Below are 20,223 nucleotides of genomic sequence, written 5' to 3'. Positions count from 1 at the left end.
CCAACCAACTTTGCCGATTGGCTGATGCGACACTGTTCGGCTAACCAACTTTGTTGATTGGCTTATGCAACTGTTCTGCTAACCAACCTTGACGATGATGCAATATTGTTCTGCCCACCAAGGCAATTCCAAAGTTACTGTAGCTTCTTGACTATACTAAACATTTCAGTCATGCTGTCCCCAGCTACATATAAAGCAGGTTCTCCTAGTGGACATGGTTAGTTTTAGTGCCACATGTCATACTTTTCTCTGCCAAGTTGTTTTAGTAGAGAATATCGCTGTCACTCTACCACATACTTTTATAAAATTCATTAAAATGAGAAAAAAATTAGATTTACTGCTAATATCTGGAAAGATTTAAAAGAGAGAGAGAGAGAGAGAGAGAGCAAGTACAATGAATTCTATTCCAAAAATATAATATTTTTGTGTGTGTGTTTGGCATGAATAAAACATTCTGGATGACAAATTCAAACTTCTAATGAAAAAAATACTGGTAAATTTATTCTGAAGCTGCACATTTCAGGGCAGCAATGACTTTGTGTCTTTTTTTATATATATGTGAAAATCAGTATCAGTTACAGACCCACACATCTCTCTCTCTCTCTCTCTCTCACATACACACATGCACACACACAATTTATTAAGTTTATACATATACTAGCAGTAATTCTAGTCTGACACTTTATCAAACAGAGAAATGTGAAGTATGGTATCAATATCAATTACTTAACAACAATACAGAGCATGATCAAACACTCAACATCCATACTTGGGCTAAAACTAACCAAGTCTGCTGGTGGAAGGGGTGGTTACAAAAAGAGGTACAGCTCCATTTCTCACTTGGAGCAAACAAAAATGTCTGCAAACAATCAGTGTTTAATCCACCTCCCTCAAAAGAATCAAAAATCAACAAGAGCAGTTTTCTTTTAGTTTTGCAGTGAAGGTGGTATGAGAAATGTCATTTATTTTATAAATCATAAACCAAAAAGTTACTGACATGGATGGTCTATTTAAATCAATTCTAGGGGAGTTCTCCTCTGGCAATTTTGTAATAGAGTATTCCAAATTTAAACTTAAAAAATAAAAGCAAAATTTATATTTTAATCTGCTCAATTTTTCTAACCAATTTAAAATAACAACCTGATGCTACTACCAAGTGGCTTTAGCAAATTCCATGTTTTATGACAGGGAATATGTTGTGACCTCACATCCTAGCATATCAGTCAAAATATGTACAATGGGGTGGGAATCACAAAGAATTAACAAGACACTGTAAGAAATCTTTTAGCAAACTGTCACATGTTTATACAACCATATTAAGCATTTTATCAAACATCCCATGTCAATATGACCGTCTGTTCAGGAGTAGTATTAATAACAAGATTTTAAAGGTTGCCAAATTAGACATCTTAAGGGCAGCATATTAAATTTGGATGGACTCGACGATAGGATAAATGTGTGTGAAGTTTCAAGGCCAAGATCTACTGGTCTCTGACAAGCTGAGTTAAATATACATTAGGCTGGCCTATGGTCTTATCATCGGAGAAATACGGTACATGAAATTAATATTATACCTTTGCCTGTTTCTTTACGAAGGCTTTAAGTTTGGCTTTAAGGTCTTTGATTTCCTCTTGCAGCTGCTCTATGTCTTTCTGGAGGGCAGTAAACTCCCTAAAATAAGTGAACATGCACTGTAATTTTCATAACTTCTTGTAAAATCAAAGGGAGAAAGATGGAAAGATAAAAAAAGTAGTAAAGTAAGGTTATAAGAAACAGTGAAAACAAATGCAGTCTCCACATAAAACTATAATTTAACAAGCCAATTTGTACAAATGTCATTCAGCAAATATCTGTGAACCTACTTATCTACCATATTAACAACTACTTATCTAACTAATTAATAACTAATCTATCGTGGATGAGATCATTTCTGCATGTTTTATTTTTTGATGACCTTTGAAGTCAAGTGGATAATCACACAAGTTTCAATTTGTTGTTGTTGTTGTTGTGTAGGGTTTAATGCCATTTTTCAGCACACGGTAGGCTATACATGGCGGCCAGTATTAATGGTGGGGGAAGAACCTGGGAAAAGCCCGGAAAGAACCACCAACCCATTAGAAGCTACTGGCAAGCTTTCTCACACCCACATTGGCCGAATCTGAGACTCGAACCCAGGCAGACAGAGGTGAGATGGCAGTGATCCGTAACAGAGAGCGCTTTAGACCACTCGGCCACTCGGGGCCCCAGATTCAATTTGTAAAAATTATAAGAATAGAAAATTATAAGAATAGAACAATACATGCCAATAAGCGTCAAAATCACAAAAATTAAACAGGCAGGATGGTTTAAACTTACTTTAAATTCTAAACAAGAGTTCCTTGAAGGGACTGATGCTCTACTGGGTAAAAAGAATTTCCAGGAATTCAAGACTATTTCTTCCATCTAACTGTTGAGTGTTGAAACCACCTCTGATATCAGCAATAACATGATTTCCAAATAAGCTTCTGCTGTACATATAATGGATGTCACCTTGGCACCATTTTCATTCAGAATCTTGCAGAAGTCATTAAAACTCTTTTGGTGAAAACCCCATGTAATAATGATCATCCATTCAGGGGGAGTAGCAACAACAAAATTATTAAGACAGTCACTGGATGTATGACTGATATTTTCATTGTGGACCAAACGGATATCATAAAATGTCTATTTGTGAAAATTCCTAGTTGATATATCCATCCATTTTTTAGAGGAGAGTAAAATTAACAATATTTTCAAAATATCACTTTTCATTTAGGAGTGGCAATAACAATTTTCAAGAGGGCTGCTGTTGTGGCCATACTGGATGTCAGACCTTCACCATTTTATTTAAGACCAATCTGTTTAAGTAGAGTTATAAATACTGTATTTTCTGGCATATAAATCAATACTTTTTGACTTGAAAGTTTGGTCTTCGTCTTATACTCCGAATCGACTTATATATGGATTGTGTCATTGAAATTGCATCGACTTATATATGGATTACAGTATCTGGTATGCTACTGACATTGCTCTATAATCGGCATAATCAAAGACAGGTCACATAGAAGTACAAATTCATGTTAAATTACTATGTCAATAAATTGTCATAAACTAATATGACTACGTTTATATTTGTAAGTTTTGTCATTATTTATTTTGCATTCTGTGTGTTTTTTCTTATTTCTCAAACATAAAATAAAAGAAAACAATTTACCGTACCGGTAAAAACTTCACCGGGCCGCATAGCACACTTACGGTCTATACTCTATAGTGTACTGAACTATATCAAAGCATATTGTTTGTTCCTAAAAAAAAAGATATGAAATAACTGGTCCATTAATATTTGATTTTCCAGTATAATGTTGGACACACGTGAGCAATTACCGGCATAGCTTTTCATTGATCCAATTGATCCTACAAAGGGATGTAATCCATATTAACTCAAGCGTTCTATGATTATTTATAAAATAATGTAGATCATGCATTCTACTGAATCCCCCAAATCATATGTTTCTAATTGTATTTGACAAAGTTTCTCAAATTAGGTTTAAACTACACTAAAATCAGATATATAGATGGACTACCAGTACTCATAGATCATCAGTGATCCATGATTTTTAGTTTTGCAATTCAGTTTAAAGCAAATTGTAATGTCAACACTTCACCTACATTCATTCTTAACCAGCTGACGATTCGGTGTCTCTCTTTGATTATACTGGTTGTTGATAAGTTGGTCTTTGGTTTCCAACAACAATCAAAGCCAGTTGCTGCAACTGTTTAGACCTTGACATTGGCTTTAGCTACTGATACTAGTTACCATATTGCCGGTACCCCATTGTTCTTTATCATTAATCCGCATCAATTATGCTACCCGTTTTTAATATAAATGGGATTAAGTACAATAGGAAATGATGCCCACTCCCTTCTCTAGATGTAAATAATGAATTTAGCCATGGGCGTTGTTTTCATTGCTCTAGTACGGGCACATTTTAATGAGTTCGGTATATTTTGATCAATCTTTTCAGTCATAATCATTCATATAAATATCCCCGTACAAATCATACAACTTATCTCACAATGCCTCCCGTCAAATCACGCAAGTCTTACACAGCGGCTTTTAAGCTGGAAGTTGTAAAGTTCGCTGAAGAGAAAGGTGGGAATATGGCTGCTCACAGGAAATATGGTGTAAGTGAAAAATGTGTCTGGGATTGGCGTAAAGCTAAGGTTGCATTATGCGCTACAAAAAAAACAAAGAAAGCAAATCGTGGCTGCAAAGCAAGATGGATTAATATTGAGGATAAATTAGAAGAATATGTTTTGACACAACGTGCCACGTGTCGTGGAATGAACTCTGTTGATCTCAGACTCAAGGCAAAGGAAATCGCAACTGAATTAGGAATTGAAAGTTTTAGTGGAAGTGTGTCATGGTGTTATAGGTTCATGCAAAGAAGGGGACTTAGTATAAGACAACGCACTACTATGGCACAGAAACTACCAGTAGACTTTCTGGAAAAATTGAACAATTTCCGTATGTCCAAGACAAGATTAAGACTGACAATTTTGAAATGTCTAACGTGATAAACATAGATGAAGTGCCATTAACATTTGACATTCCAATGAACAGAACAGTTGAGCTTAAAGGATCTAAGACTGTTACTATTAGGACAACAGGTCATGAGAAGTCAAATTTCACTGTAGTTCTGTCCTGTAGTGCCGATGGCGGAAAGTTGCCCCCAATGCTGATTTTTAAAAGAAAACCTATGCCAAAGGAGAAATTCCCCTGTGGAATAATGATTGAAGTAAATCCAAAAGGATGGATGGACAATACCATGATGGGGAAGTGGTTAGATAAATGTTTCGCACATCGAGTTGGTGGATTTTTCCAAACTAAGAAGTCTCTTCTCATTATGGATTCTATGCATGCACACGTCAGTGCCGAGACAAAGTTGAAGATTAAAACCAAGAACACATCGTTAGGCATCATCCCAGGTGGTATGACAAAGTTATTACAACCACTAGACATTTCCGTTAATCGATGTTTCAAGGCTGAGCTTCGGAAGTTGTCGGAACATTGGATGACGGCAGGCGACCACAGCTTCACAAACACAGGACGTATGCGGCGCGCTACATATTGCCAGGTTGCGCATTGGGTTAAGGATGCATGGGACAGGGTTCCTGAATTGGCTATTGTGAATGGCTTTGCTAAAGCAGAAATTGTGAGCAGGATAGAGAAGCCAGATGAGGATGATGAGCCAGATGAGGATGATGAGATGGAGACAGACAATAATGAGAACATTTCTAATGATATGAGCCCCGATATAGCTGCCATTTTTCATTCCGATACGCAAGACGAAGACTTCGAGGGATTTTCAGATATTGGAGATGATTAATTTTATTTTCTTAATAATATGTATTATAAAACTGTACATTTGTGTAAATTTGATACTGCATTTCACTGATATGTTAAAGTATAATAAAAAGTATTTTTATTTATTTTTTGTTTGCAACTTTTGTTTTCTGTCTCCTCATTTTCTTCACATTTCTGATTTCCCTATGGATAGCCTCATTTCCCTATTGCTAGCCTCACTGAGTTCATCTCATCTGTTGAATCTTGCACTCAAGACTGGTTTCAACTGGAAGGAAGCATGCACAGCCACGTAGCTCTTGTTGCTGTTGTTGTTTTGGGGCTTAACGCCATTTTTCAGCACACGATAGGCTATACATGGCGGCCAGTATTAATGGTGGAGGAAGAACCCGGGAAAAACCCGGAAAGAACCACCGACCCACGAGAAGGCTCTTGTTGCAATGGATATCATAATTAAAACAAATATGGTTTAAACTAAACTAAAATCAGATACATTGTGAGCACGCGCGTGCTTGTGTGTGTGCGCACGAGAGAGAGTGAGAGATGAAAAAAATTGTCCGTGTACAAGATCGTTCTTTTATTCAGGGCAGTTTTTATTTGTAGCTTTTGCAAAGAGAAAAAAGACGGTGTTTTGAGTTACCCGATGATTGTGATAATCCTCATGTATTACGAGCCTACTATATTCCATTATCAATAAACACCTCTAAATCAACAATTCATTCTTGTTTTAATTACGATGTACATTGTCACAACAACCACATGGCTATGCAGTGTTATTTACACGGTAGTTAAACATGCTTAGTGCTTTGGCTATAACTGAAACCAGATTGAGGGCAAGAATCGACAGAATAGGTCAAATCAGCGAGGCTACCAGTAGGGAAATGAGGCTTTGTTTTAGGGAATTGAAAATCTGTCAACATTTTATTGAAGTCATTATCGATACAAAATTTGTTATAAGGACAAGAAATCATACCCATTACTTTGTATTCGAACTTGCCGATAAAGATAATAGTGGGGTATATCACTGAATAGATTAGTAATAAAATGTTAATTATATCCAAGTCCAAACAGAACAAACACTTAAAAAATAGTATACCAGCATGTATATATATATATATATATATATATATATATATATATATATATACGAATCGATTTAACGGAGTCCGTGACTTTCAAACTTACGATAGAAAATGACAAGTTTGTATAAGTTACGTTCGTAACTACAGGTAATAAAATGAACTACAACAAGGATGTGCTTTCAATTATAATAAAACAAGCATGGACTGTTTATTCAGCTGTGTCAATTGATAACAAAATATAGCAGTTCAGAAGTAAGATCACAAGCATGTTAGCATCGGTAATGCAATTTCACGATTGCCGGTAATATGGAATATCATACAACGATATCATCAATATTCATGCAACCGGAAGTTACTAGTATAAAATACAAAGCCAAGTTATTGACCTGGCCTCGTCTTATACTCCAAATCGACTTATATATGGACGAAGGATGGAAAATTTACAAAATTGGTCAATTTGACTTATACTCTGCATCGACTTGTAGGCCGGAAAATACGGTAACAAGATTTTTAAGTTTAGAATCTATGAAGAAGCCAATGAAGCGGAAGACAAAGAAGAAACATCTTTCCTAAAGACATATGGAAGCAAACTCTAACAGCTAAACAAAAGTCATCATACTACCTATGCCATCTGAGGAAATTCTCATGGGACTTTTCCAGGTCAGGTTTGCACTGGTCCTTCCATAGCATGAGAGACTTTTTATGCAGTTCTATCATCTCCTTCCTGTGGATATTAACAATATAATTTATAAAGTTCTGTGATATTACTGATAAAAGCAATTACCAACAAGACACTCACATGGGCCTGATATGTTCAAATTATTCACATTGGTCTAAAAGCTAACATACTTCCATACAAAGAACATAGTGATACTTTTAAAAAAAAAGAAGTCAAAATATGCTTTGTCTAGGTTTAATATGAGTAACCTTATTGGAAGGCTGGTTAATATCTTTTGTATAAATTTGAACTTTCTTAAAAGCCAGTATGATATTTATAAAATGGTGATGCAGCTATATTGATGCTAAACATATGCTTTTTATATCAAATCTGGTCAAAAAGGTAAAGCAAATTTTGAAGAAAAAATGTCTTTTGTTTGTTTTTTGGGGATAACAATCTTATATGATGATATCTGAAGAAAACAAAAAGAATTTGATATTTTGAAGTTATTTTTGTGTGAAATTCAAACTAACTGATTGTGGAGTTTTCAACAAATTGTTAAATAACTCTTACATTTTGGTTACAGGGGTCATTTTTATGATGAGTTGGCATAAATCTGTAGAATACTGAAAGCTCTTGATGGCAGAATACTCGGTTAAATTTGGTCAGTTTTAGGAATAAGAAAGTCCTTTAAACACTTTGTAAATTCTAATTTTAGTGATGATAGAAATATTTGATGGCAGAACAAAATCACTGGTACAAATTTGAGATGCTTTGTTGCTTTTGAAACTAATTTGGTTAAAATGACTCAAGCATGTTTTAAAAAAGTCAATAGTAACACATTTTAAGAGACCAAACATGGACAATACCAGATATAAAATGCATTACAAATCAAATATCACGTGACAGACCCTGAGACATATGTATAGCAAAAAATGAATTAGAATGTGATTCTTTTGCAGTAGCATTTCAATCAACTCTCACTGTAAACCATTCATCACCTCATCAGTGACCATTTATATCAAGTTATGTCATGTGTTTTTCATATATGTACTGTTGAACCTGTCAGAATGGTCACCTTTATATACCGGTCACCTGTTCTCAATGGCTATTCTAATCCCTGCCCCTCCCTCAATTTCTTAAATAAAGTCATGTATATAATGGTCAGCTGCTTTCCACGGTCAGGTATATACATGTTCCTACCAAATAATGGTTTGTAACTGCAGTCAATGTAACTTATTGACAGTGACCATTCAGTGTATATAAAAATTAGCTTCAGTTTCAAGAGGAAAGCATTGTTTGGATAAAGGCACATCATGTGTCAAATGTTTCTTATTTTGCTTGTACTCTCTGTACTCCAGTCACATTGTCAGTGCAACTCAAAGGCATCCATGTTAAACTCGAAAAGCAAGGTGCCTGGTATCATTCGCAGAAAAGCATTTAATTTTTTTTGCTGAATTGTGGGCAAAACACTTGTTTTGTTGCAACAGAAATGGCAGTCACCTGTTGTGCCAGTCTGGCATATATAGTTTGATCTATTCATTTGTGAATTGATGATCAAAGTTAATCGTTGAGTAGACATACGAGTTAAATCCCATTTACTTACAGTCAGGGGTTCTTCAATATTTAAAAACTTGCCTGTATATGAAAGGCAGGCAAACTTTTGATTCATGCATTACTAACAAGAACAAAGCTTATTCATGACAGGTCTTTCACTTTAAGTCCACACTGTCTTTTTTGTCTTGGCAAGTTGAGCAACTGGTTAATCCAGATATTTTAAAGTCAAATTATACAAGTTGGCCAAGAGTCCTTCCGCTGTTACAGTCAAACATAAGCTGTCCATTAGGAGTGAAATGAGTATTTGTCATGATGCACACAAAAATCTCACATCAGCGATAATTTCAATGTCCGTGGTTTAATTTTTAGGATGGATAAAAGTGAGCTGGATAGAGTAAGCTTGCATGGTACACAAATTTAGGAGAAAACAACATATATACGAGTTTTTGATTTTATTGAATAGTGCACATAAAGACCTACTGAAAAAATAATAATAATAATAATAATAATAATAAAATTACATGTAATAGTACTATTACTACATCTAAATAATAACAAGTTTGAATGGTGAACCTGCATGTGTAGAGGTCACCTGTGTATAAAGGCCAGTTTAGTATTTTCCCATGGGTGGCTGCTGTTGACAAGTTTGACTGAACTTTTAACAATGCAAGCATTTTTGAGAAACTAAACAGAGAAAGTAACTCCAACACAATCATAATTTTTATGGTTTATTATTAACAGTTTATGGTTGAGCATTGGTTGCTTGTGGCAAGCAGTGTTTGGTACATACATTTTATAGGTACATACCTTTTACTGGTACATACATTTTATTGGTACATACCTTTTATTGGTACATACATTTTATTGGTACATACATTGGTACATACATTTTATCATTCATTCATTCTACATTTGTTCAGCATTCATTCTACATACATATTATTGGTACATACATTTTATTGGTACATACCTTTTATTGGTACATACATATTATTGGTACATACCTTTTATTGGTACATACATTTTATTGGTACATACATTGGTACATACATTTTATTGGTACATACCTTTTATTGGTACATACATTTTATTGGTACATACATTGGTACATACATTTTATTGGTACATACATTTTATTGGTAGATACATTTTATCATTCATTCATTCTACATTTGTTCAGCATTCATTCTATATACATTTTATTGGTACATATATTTTATTGGTACATACATTTTATTGGTATATACCTTTTATTGGTACATACATTGGTGCATACATTTTATCATTCATTCATTCTACATTTGTTCAGCATTCATTCTACATACATTATGATTTTCAATATTGTTCTGTTCATCAAAGTATGATTCTGATGGTAAAGTACAGTGCAGATTCATTCTAAATTTATACTTTAACATCAGGTTCACACTTTAATGAACACAACAACACTGACAATCAATTCTTATGTTATGATTAGTTCAGTGTTATTACCTACATGATTTACCAAATAGCTGTTAAATCAACTCATTTTTAATAAAACTGTCTTTGAACAATGTACATGTTCCATAAAAATGCATGTGTATGAAGACAACATTAGCTAATGATATCATATTGTAAACAACCTGCTAAACCCCACCTCCTTCAGGTGCTTGCAGATTTACCCAATGCTCTCTAAATAAAACATGAATAACAAACCGTTCTCATTTAAAATAATAACTTTATTTGCAACTGAGTTGTCAAATCTATCTGACGGCAATATTTTATATAAATGCACAATGATCAATAGTATATCTACGGCAAAAAAAACCCAACAAAAAACATATTTCCAGCTGATTCTTAATATAAATTCTCTGCATGCAACAGTATAGAGGTATGAACTTTTTAGACAGTTGTTTTCTTCAGTGAACTTTAAGCTCTTGTGTAAATACTAAAATATTGGAATTATTTAATACTTGTCATTCTAAATGAATTTCAAAAAGGTATTTAAATGTTCCAAGTTTCAGGATCTGTTCAAGTTTACTGGACCCTACAGCCAAGACAACCAAGATCAAGTCCAATAAGTACCTGGATAATGATTATTTAAAACTGAGCTGACCTGTCAAATCTGTGCAGCTGCTCCTCATGGTAAGGAAATGCCCTTTGGCGTCTCCTCTCTTCAAACCTGATTTTCTTCTCCTTGGCCTGTTGTAACAGCCTCTGTATCTTGATCTGGCTGTAAGAGATACAGGAAATATAATGAGGAATGGAATATAATGTACCATCACACAGGGTACATGCATGCACCAAATTATAATGTACCATCACACAGGGTACATGCATATACCAAATTATAATGTACCATCACACAGGGTACATGCATATACCAAATTATAATGTATTTTCCAACGTGGTACATGTATATACCAAATAATAATGTACTTTCTAACAGCTACATGTATATACCAAATTATAATGTACCTTCTGTTCAAGTTTACTGGACCCTACATGTATATACCAAATAATAATGTACCCTTTCACAGGGTACATGCATATACCAAAATTATAATCTACCTTCTAAAAGTGTACATGTATACACCAAATTATAATGTAGTTTTTGACAGAGTACATGTATATACCAATTCTAACAAACCTTCTGACAGGGTATATGTATATACCAAATCTTGTAGCAGTAGACTCTTCAACATAGAGTTGAAAACTTTTTCCTGACAATGACATTAATGATTTCAATATATGAAGGGATACATATACTGCTGTTCAAATTGCTGAAGGATTATTTGTCAAATGTAAAAAATTAGTCGATGAAGGTAAATTTGTGACAGTATGTCCCAATACACATCTTTTAAATGAATACAGAACAGTTATCAGATAATAATTCATATGAATTAGTGCACATGTACACATGCATGGACATACATCTCTTAACAAGTGCAGCTTGGAATATGATTAAATAATATAGTGCAAAGTTTACTATAATACAGTTCAAAGTTTACAAGGTGTGTATATAATACAGTTTCAAAGTCTACTATGTGTATATACAATATAGATCAAAGTCTACTATGTGTATATAATACAGTTTCAAAGTTTACTATGTGTATATACAATATAGATCAAAGTCTACTATGTGTGTATATAATACTGTTTCAAAGTTTACTCTGTGTATACAATATAGATCAAAGTCTACTATGTGTATATAATACAGTTTCAAAGTCTACTATGTGTATATACAATATAGATCAAAGTCTACTACGTGTGTATATAATACTGTTTCAAAGTTTACTCTGTGTATACAATATAGATCAAAGTCTACTATGTGTGTATATAATACTGTTTCAAAGTTTACTCTGTGTATACAATATAGATCAAAGTTTACTATGTGTGTATATAATACAGTTTCAAAATTTACCATGTGTATATACAATATAGATCAAAGTTTACTATGTGTGTATATAATACAGTTTCAAAGTTTACTATGTGTATATATATAGGGGCCCCGAGTGGCCGAGTGGTCTAAAGTGTTCTCCATTACGGATCACTGCCATCTCACCTCCGTCTGCATGGGTTCGAGTCTTGGATTCAGCCAATGTGGGTATGTGAGAAAGCTTGCCAGTAGCTTCTCGTGGGTCGGTGGTTCTTTCTGGGGTTTTCCCGGGTTCTTCCTCCACCATTAATACTGGCTGCCATGTATAGCCTATCGTGTGCTGAAAAATGGCATTAAACCCTACAACAACAACAACAACAACTATGTGTATATACACAATACAGATCAAAGTTTACTATGTGTATATACACAATATAGATCAAAGTTTACTATGTGTATATACACAATATAGATCAAAGTTTACTATGTGTGTATATAATACAGTTTCAAAGTTTATTATGTGTGTATATAATACAGTTTCAAAGTTTACTATGTGTGTACATAATACTGTTTCAAAGCTTACTCTGTGTATACAATATAGATCAAAGTTTACTATGTGTGTATATAATACAGTTTCAAAATTTACCATGTGTATATACAATATAGATCAAAGTTTACTATGTGTGTATGTAATACAGTTTCAAAGTTTATTATGTGTATATACACAATATAGATCAAAGTTTACTATGTGTATATACACAATATAGATCAAAGTTTACTATGTGTGTATATAATACATTTTCAAAGTTTACTACATGTATGTGTATATACATTATAGATCAAAGTCTACTATGTGTGTATATAATACTGTTTCAAAGTTTATTATGTGTGTATATAATACAGTTTCAAAGTCTACTATGTGTATATACACAATATAGATCAAAGTTTACTATGTGTGTATATAATACAGTTTCAAAGTCTACTATGTGTATATACACAATATAGATCAAAGTTTACTATGTGTATATACACAATATAGATCAAAGTTTATTATGTGTATATACACAATATAGATCAAAGTTTACTATGTGTATACAATATAGATCAAAGTTTACTATGTGTGTATATAATACAGTTTCAAAGTTTACTATGTGTATATACATTATAGATCAAAGTTTACTATGTGTGTATATAATACAGTTTCACAGTTTACTATGTGTATATAATATAGATCAAAGTTTACTACATGTGTATACAATACAGTTTCAAATTTTACTGTGTGTGTATACAATATAGATCAAAGTTAACTATGTGTGTATATAATACAGTTTCAAGTTTACTGTGTGTATACAATATAGATCAAAGTTTACTATGTACGTATATAGTACAGTTTCAAAGTTTTCAGGCAAATATACATTCAGAATACATATTAATCAGGACTCCCATTAAGTTTCAAGAACCAAAAGTAAATACATATTTGGCTGGAACCTTGGCCATCTTTTCATGTCAGCCAGGACATCCCATTGTTAGACCAATGCACAACCCCATAATTAAAATAGATGAGCATTTTTTTTCTTAATCGCGTTTTTTTCTTAATCACTGAGTTATGTTTTTAAAACTGTGGCATCTAATCTCTGTGTTAAAAATATTTGAACATATCAACATTTACACTTGTCTGAACTATTACTGCTGAAAAATAAACAAATACAAAATAAATAAGCAAACTGTCATGTTTTTCTATGATAAATATTTCCAGTAGTAAATTACACGATATAACAGATCATTAATAGTATTGAGATATTCTGTATTTCATTAATGCTTTGTTCTGGTGTGACATTATAGATAGAAACACGTGTTTGAGATATTTTAGTATTTTACAGTGTTTTGTCTGTTGGAATGACATAACATAGAATTGTTTGAGATATTTAGTATTTTATAGTGTTTTGTGTGTTGGTGTGACATGACGGACAGAAAGGAGTGTTTGAGATATTCAGTATTATAGTGTTTTGTCTGTTGCTATGACACGACAGAGTTGTTTGAGATATTGAGTATTTTCTACTGTTTTGTGTGTTGGTGTGATGTGATGGACAGAAAGGAGTGTTTGAGATATTGAGTATTTTCTTGTGTTGGTTTGACATGACAAATAGTTGGAGTGTTTGAGATATTCAGTATTTTATAGTGTTTTGAGTGTTCATGTGGCATGATTGATAGAAAGGAGTGTTTGTGATATTCTATATTTAATTGTGTTGGTGTTACATGACAAATGATTTGAGTGCTTGAGATATTCAGAATTTAAGTAGTGTTGTGTGTTGGTGTGACATAGATAGGAGTGTATGAGATATTCAGTATTTTATTAAGTGTTTTGTGTATTGGTATTAAATGATAGATATGAGTGCTTGAGATATTCAAGATTTTAGTAGTGTTATGTATGTTGGTGTGACATGATGGACCCTAGTGTGTGTTAGAAAGTATTTTAGTAGTGCTTTTTTGTTGGTGTAATCATGATTAATGATGACATTCTTTGAGCACTTTAAAAAAAATTGGGAGCCAGGTTCAGCCACCATCTTTTTATAGCAGTGGCACAAATCTGTTTGTATCTTTATGACGGATTTCACTTTGTCTGTGATTAATTGCACTATGCATGTGATTGATTTAACTATGCCTGTGATTGATTTAACTATGCCTGTGATTGATTTAACTATGCCAGTGATTAATTTAACTATGCCCGTGATTGATTTAACTATGCCTGTGATTGATTTAACTATGCCTGTGATTGATTTAACTATGCTTGTGATTAATTTAACTATGCCTGTGATTGATTTAACTATGCCTAAATAAGTCAAGTCAGACCTAACAGTATTGTTCTTATACATTTAGCCAAACATCTCCTCTCTACTAAATTCAAGTTTAATCAAGGTAACTATTCTCATACTCATCAAGGTTTTATATTTCATCTTGTAATTTATTTAGTTCTGTTAGTATTGTTTCTTCCCAGTTTAGATTCTAAGAATGTTATATAAGCAGCAACAGACCTACTTCAGTGCATCCATCCTGCACCTGTGACAGGGGGTCAGAGGTAACAAGGACAGAGTGTGTGACTGGCTGCCTTTGAGGTACATGCAATATTCTCTTGGGAAGATATATGTATTCTTAGTCTGTGTTGAATGAATAAAACCAGATTTTGATGCATTTTTGGATAGCTAAGCACTAATCATTATCATATGAAGATTCACTTGAAAAGACTGATACGCTACTTGGCAAAACTAATGTCTAGGAATCCAAGACAAGTCCATTTCTTCTTTCCTACGGTTTATTTTAGCTAAAGTACTGCAACCATCTCCAATATTATTTAGGATAGAAATCCCCTACCCCAAAAAAGAAGGGGATTTTCAAAATAGAGTAGGAATTTACCAAAAGAAATACAGGTAAGGTTGCATGATTTTTATGCATATGGTTCACTTTTTGATACATTTAAGAAATAAGTATGAATTCCTCTAATTTGCAGACAGACTTGCACCTTGGCTGAGATGTCAAAGGGAAATTTTATATACCTCTGTCAAAGGAACATTTTATATACCTGTCAAAGGGGACATTTTATATACCTCTGTCAAAGGGACATTTTGTACACCTGTGTCAAAGGGACATTTTATATACCTCTGTCCAAGGAACTTTATATATACCTCTGTCCAAGGAACATTTTATATACCTCTGTCAAAGGGACATTTTATATACCTCTGTCCAAGGGACATTTTATATACCTCTGTCCAAGGGACATTTTATATACCTCTGTCCAAGGGACATTTTATATACCTCTGTCAAAGAGACATTTTATATACATCTGTCCCCCTAATAATGATTAATATATGGGGATTTGTTACATTTAAGGGGACAACAGCAGTTTGTGGTGGGAAAATGTCCCCTGTCTTTGCTCAAGCTGTAACAATGGCATACTAGAACAGACCTGGTACTTGTAAGTTCAGTACAAAATTATGTCATGGTTTTTGACGTTGAACCAGATATCACGGATAGGAAATCACTGAAACTGTCTCAGACCATGTCAAGATAAACCCACAAGTCAAGTCTGGTTAAAACTATAATATTTTGCACAAAAACAAAAAAATGTGAAGCTATTTAAGAAGCATCATTAAAAATATTCTTCCAAACAGTGATCTGATACAAATCCAATTATACTTAGTTGTGTTATCACGCTCATAAGCTGTCACAGCCAAAAATCTGAGACAAGATCTTTTATCTTAAGTCAATGCTGACTATCAACTTGTTCACTGGAATCCAACTAAAGACAAAGTCTGGTCAAAAATTCATTTGCTTATGTACATGTCAGTGTGTCCATCAGCTCAATGAAGTATACAAAACAAGCAATAACAAGAGACCTGTCACCAAGTTCAATCAGGACTGGTTTTCAAAACTTTATAAAAAGTGCAGAGATGTTGGTTTTCATGCAGAACCATTTAAATATTGTTGGAGGTCAGATAAGCATCATTCTTAGCTAGAAGCAACTATTTACTGCGGTAGTCTTTAGTGAAAACCCCAAGTTGATATGACCGTCCATTCAGGTTAAACTGCCAAATAACAGTTTTCAAGATGCTATCAAGACAGCCATTGGATCAGCATAATTTTCAGTTCAGGAGCACCCAAATACACAATGTATATAATGCAAAAAAGTGTTTTGTTTTGTTATTTCAATTATTCTTCTTTTCCTCAGATGTTGGTATGACTTCATTTTAGAAAAATTACAAAGTCTGATCAGCACCATTTTCACTGAGTACTAGCTACAAAGTATAACAAGTCTTTTAGTAAAAAACCCATGTTACTATGAGTATCAAATTCGGAAGAAATAATGATAACAAGATCATCAAGATGGCAATCATGGCTATAGAAGTGGTCTGATAATCACCATTTTCATTTAGGACTGACAAAAAGTCTTTCATTGACAATTTTGCTAAGGAGAAGTCGCAAAAGAAAACTTTTCCAGCTGGCCACCTCTGTCTTGATCTGACATCCAATATGGCTGCCACCAGAGGCCATATTCAATGTCAAGTCAGCACCATTTGATTTAGAACAAATCTAACATCATAAGAAGTCTTTAGTGAAAATCCCATGCTGATATTACAATCTATCAGAATGAACAGTGATAACATTAATGTTAAGCTATGAAGCAGTGACAAGAAAGTAGTTTGCACAAGGAGCATGATTTTCATTTAGGACCAACAATACTCTCTGTGAAAACTGCAGGTCAATATGACCATCTGCTCAGAAGAAGTAGCAATAACAAGATTTTCAAGATGTCCATAATGGTGGGCATATTTGATCACAAATCATCACCATTTTCATTTAAGACTAATTAAATGTCATAAGTAGCTTTTTTAAAAAGAAAATCCCATGTTAATATGCCCATCCATTTAGGAAGAGTAGTTGTAGATTGATTTTCAAAACTGCCACATGGTGGCTATACTGGATGTCCATGGGGTACTATTTTCATTCTGATCCTGAAATTCTTATGGCTCTTTCTGGCCATTATCCACAAAAATTAATAACTGCTCATGTGGCCTAGTGGTTAGAGCATCCGCCTCAGATGTGGGTTCGATCCCTGGCCGAGTCATACCAAAGACTTAAAAACATGGTACTAACAGCTGCCTCGCTAGGTGTTCAGCATTAAGAGGTTAGTGTTAGGACTGGTCAGCCTGGTGTCAGGATAATGTGACTGGGTGGGACATTACGCTACCTGTCTGCGGCATGATGCCCCTGTGCTAGACATCACTATAGACTGCCACACTGTAGATATCATAGCAGTACGACTGAAAAACTGTTAGAATATGTTAAAAATCTAAATCACACACACACTCACATACAAAAATGAATGTGGTGGCCAAATATCTGTAAAATTACTACACTAAATTACGAGCTGGAATGTAGAATGTGTCATTCTTGGTTCTGGATTTGCTGCTGTTTTAGTTTAATTGTCTTGTATTTTGTGGCTAAGAGCGCTTAGAAATGGGAAAAGGTAGTGACCAAACAAGTTATGTCAGTGACACAACAGTTGATTGTCATATATAATAAAAACATGTAAACTAACACAGACATCTTTGAATTAAGCTTTGTTGGTGACCCCTTCATTGACTGTCTGACAAAAATACATGTCAACTAACACAGTCACCTTTGAATTAAGCTTGGTTAGAGACCCCTTTATTGACCATCTGACTGTCTGACAAAAAAACATCTAAACTAGCACAGTCACCTTTGAATAAGCCTTGGTTGGTGACCCCTTCATTGACTGTTTGACAAAAATACATGTAAACTATCACATTCACCTTTGAATTAAGCTTAGTTAGAGATATGTAAACTAGCACAGTCACCTCTGAATAAGCCTTGGTTGGTGACTGCATTATTGACTGTCTGACATAAAAAGAATCTGTAAAGTGGACCTATAAACCTCTTTAGTTTACTTCATTAGGGTGTTTAATATGGCAATTTATTGGATAAGCAAATCAATGACTATTTGCCATATTATAATTAAAGTCCAATTTCTCAGTTTAAAGGATAAAATCAATGACTATTTGGTATACTGTAATGTTGAATTACTCAGTGTTCCACTCAAAACATTTGATCTAATAAACTTGTCTGTCAAATACAATGATTTCAGGATCTCTTCTAGGGATGAATATGCAAGCAAAGTTGTATGGTAACCCTCCTAGAAGTTTCGGTGAAGTATCAATAACAATCTTGATCTAATGGACAACAGATGCCAGCTGTAATCAGAACAGATTCTAGCTGTAACCAGAACAGAGGCCAGCTGTAACCAGAACAGAGGCTACTGCTCTGTGGCTAGAAGAACCAACACTGACTTCCTTTGGCAATGAACTGCCATTCTGAACCAAATATTAGCTATTAGTGGGACTTCCAGTGTCTTTCAGTGAAAACTCTGTGAGGATATAGGAGTAGTGATGCCAATATTTTCAAGATGCATGTTTTGAATGGTACCAACTGTTCAAGTAGAGTTGTGATAACAAGATTATTTAAGCTGGCAGCCAAGGCAACCATACTGGACTTCAGTTTGGCACCATTTTCATTTAAAACAAACTTGACATCAAAAGTCTTCTGGTAAAAACCCCCGTTGATATGCCTTTCTGTTCAGGAGAAGTAGCAATAAGACTTTCAATATGGCCATTGTGGCTTTCATATTGGATGTCTGTGCAGCGCCATTTTTGTTTAGGACCAACCAGACATTGGGATGAATGTGTGCATAAAGTTTCATATCATGCCTCGAAGTAGATAAGGATGATTGTGACAAGAAACTTGTGCTAACTGATGAGGCCATCTGAAGAGATCTTTTGGCACTTACCATTTGTTATCCAGCCATTCTTTAGTCTTTGGGAAGACCTTATTGGTTGCTTCACTGGATGATTTTATTTTCTCCATTATTGTCACACATTCTTTCATAGTGGTGTGTATTGCAATCTGAAAAAGTCAAGAAAATGATTGAAACATTCTAGCTTACACCACCATTTTGCTGGAATATATATATATATATATATATATATATATAGAGAGAGAGAGAGAGAGAGAGAGAGAGAGAGAGACAAACACACACACAGCCTGAGTAAAACCTGTCTACAAAGGACACATCAGTTCCTTAGAGATTCGCATCCATTACATGGTGTGCGTGTACCTTCATGTGGCTTTATGACTGTTCTCTTCTAGCAAAGATGCTGAAATCATTTTATTTAAAAAGAGGAATCTACCCCCTTGTCACCAAAATTAGTGGGGGGTAAAGAGAGATGGAAGGGTATAGGAAACGGCATAGTTCAACATTTACCTAGCATTTCAATATATCTCTTCTTCCTGATCCACTGTTAAAGCTCTAATGAAATCAAAGTCGTCAAAATATTTGACCTCTAGTTGTAAAAGCATTAATCTTTAGATTGTTTCTGAGCTTAATCTATCCCTATTCTGTGTTTGAATTTTGTTCTGTGCTGAGAACCCTGCTTTCACAGACTGCTGTCTGAAGGGGCATATAAATAGCTAGCTTAGCCAGCTTGAACAAGTTGGGAAATTTCTTTACAATTTTCCACAGTTCTTCTCCAAAATATTATTTTTCACAAACATAAGCTCTGCCAAAGTTTCACAATTCTTGAATCGGTGCTTTACTGACTGCTATGCCATATTTCTG

The 20,223-nt window shown here is 34.2% G+C and overlaps 1 protein-coding gene across 1 annotated transcript in view; it reads right to left on the bottom strand.

The window, feature by feature from the left end:
- LOC149774304 (serine/threonine-protein kinase TBK1-like) overlaps window positions 1-20,223 on the bottom strand; it is a 72,949-nt gene that overhangs the window by 14,530 nt on the left and 38,196 nt on the right. The window contains exons 12-15 of the mRNA XM_089945443.1: window positions 19,396-19,511; window positions 10,773-10,889; window positions 7,088-7,189; window positions 1,575-1,671 (exon numbers count right to left, since the gene is read on the bottom strand). Of these exons, the coding sequence (XP_089801569.1) occupies window positions 1,575-1,671; window positions 7,088-7,189; window positions 10,773-10,889; window positions 19,396-19,511 (432 nt within the window). The remainder of the gene's footprint in view (window positions 1-1,574; window positions 1,672-7,087; window positions 7,190-10,772; window positions 10,890-19,395; window positions 19,512-20,223) is intronic.

The sequence above is a fragment of the Sinohyriopsis cumingii genome, unplaced genomic scaffold, assembly GCF_028554795.1.
Source record: "Sinohyriopsis cumingii isolate HCF-2022 unplaced genomic scaffold, ASM2855479v2 utg000349l, whole genome shotgun sequence".
In the NCBI taxonomy this organism is placed as follows: domain Eukaryota; kingdom Metazoa; phylum Mollusca; class Bivalvia; order Unionida; family Unionidae; genus Sinohyriopsis; species Sinohyriopsis cumingii.
This window is presented reverse-complemented; position numbering and strand designations above follow the sequence as displayed.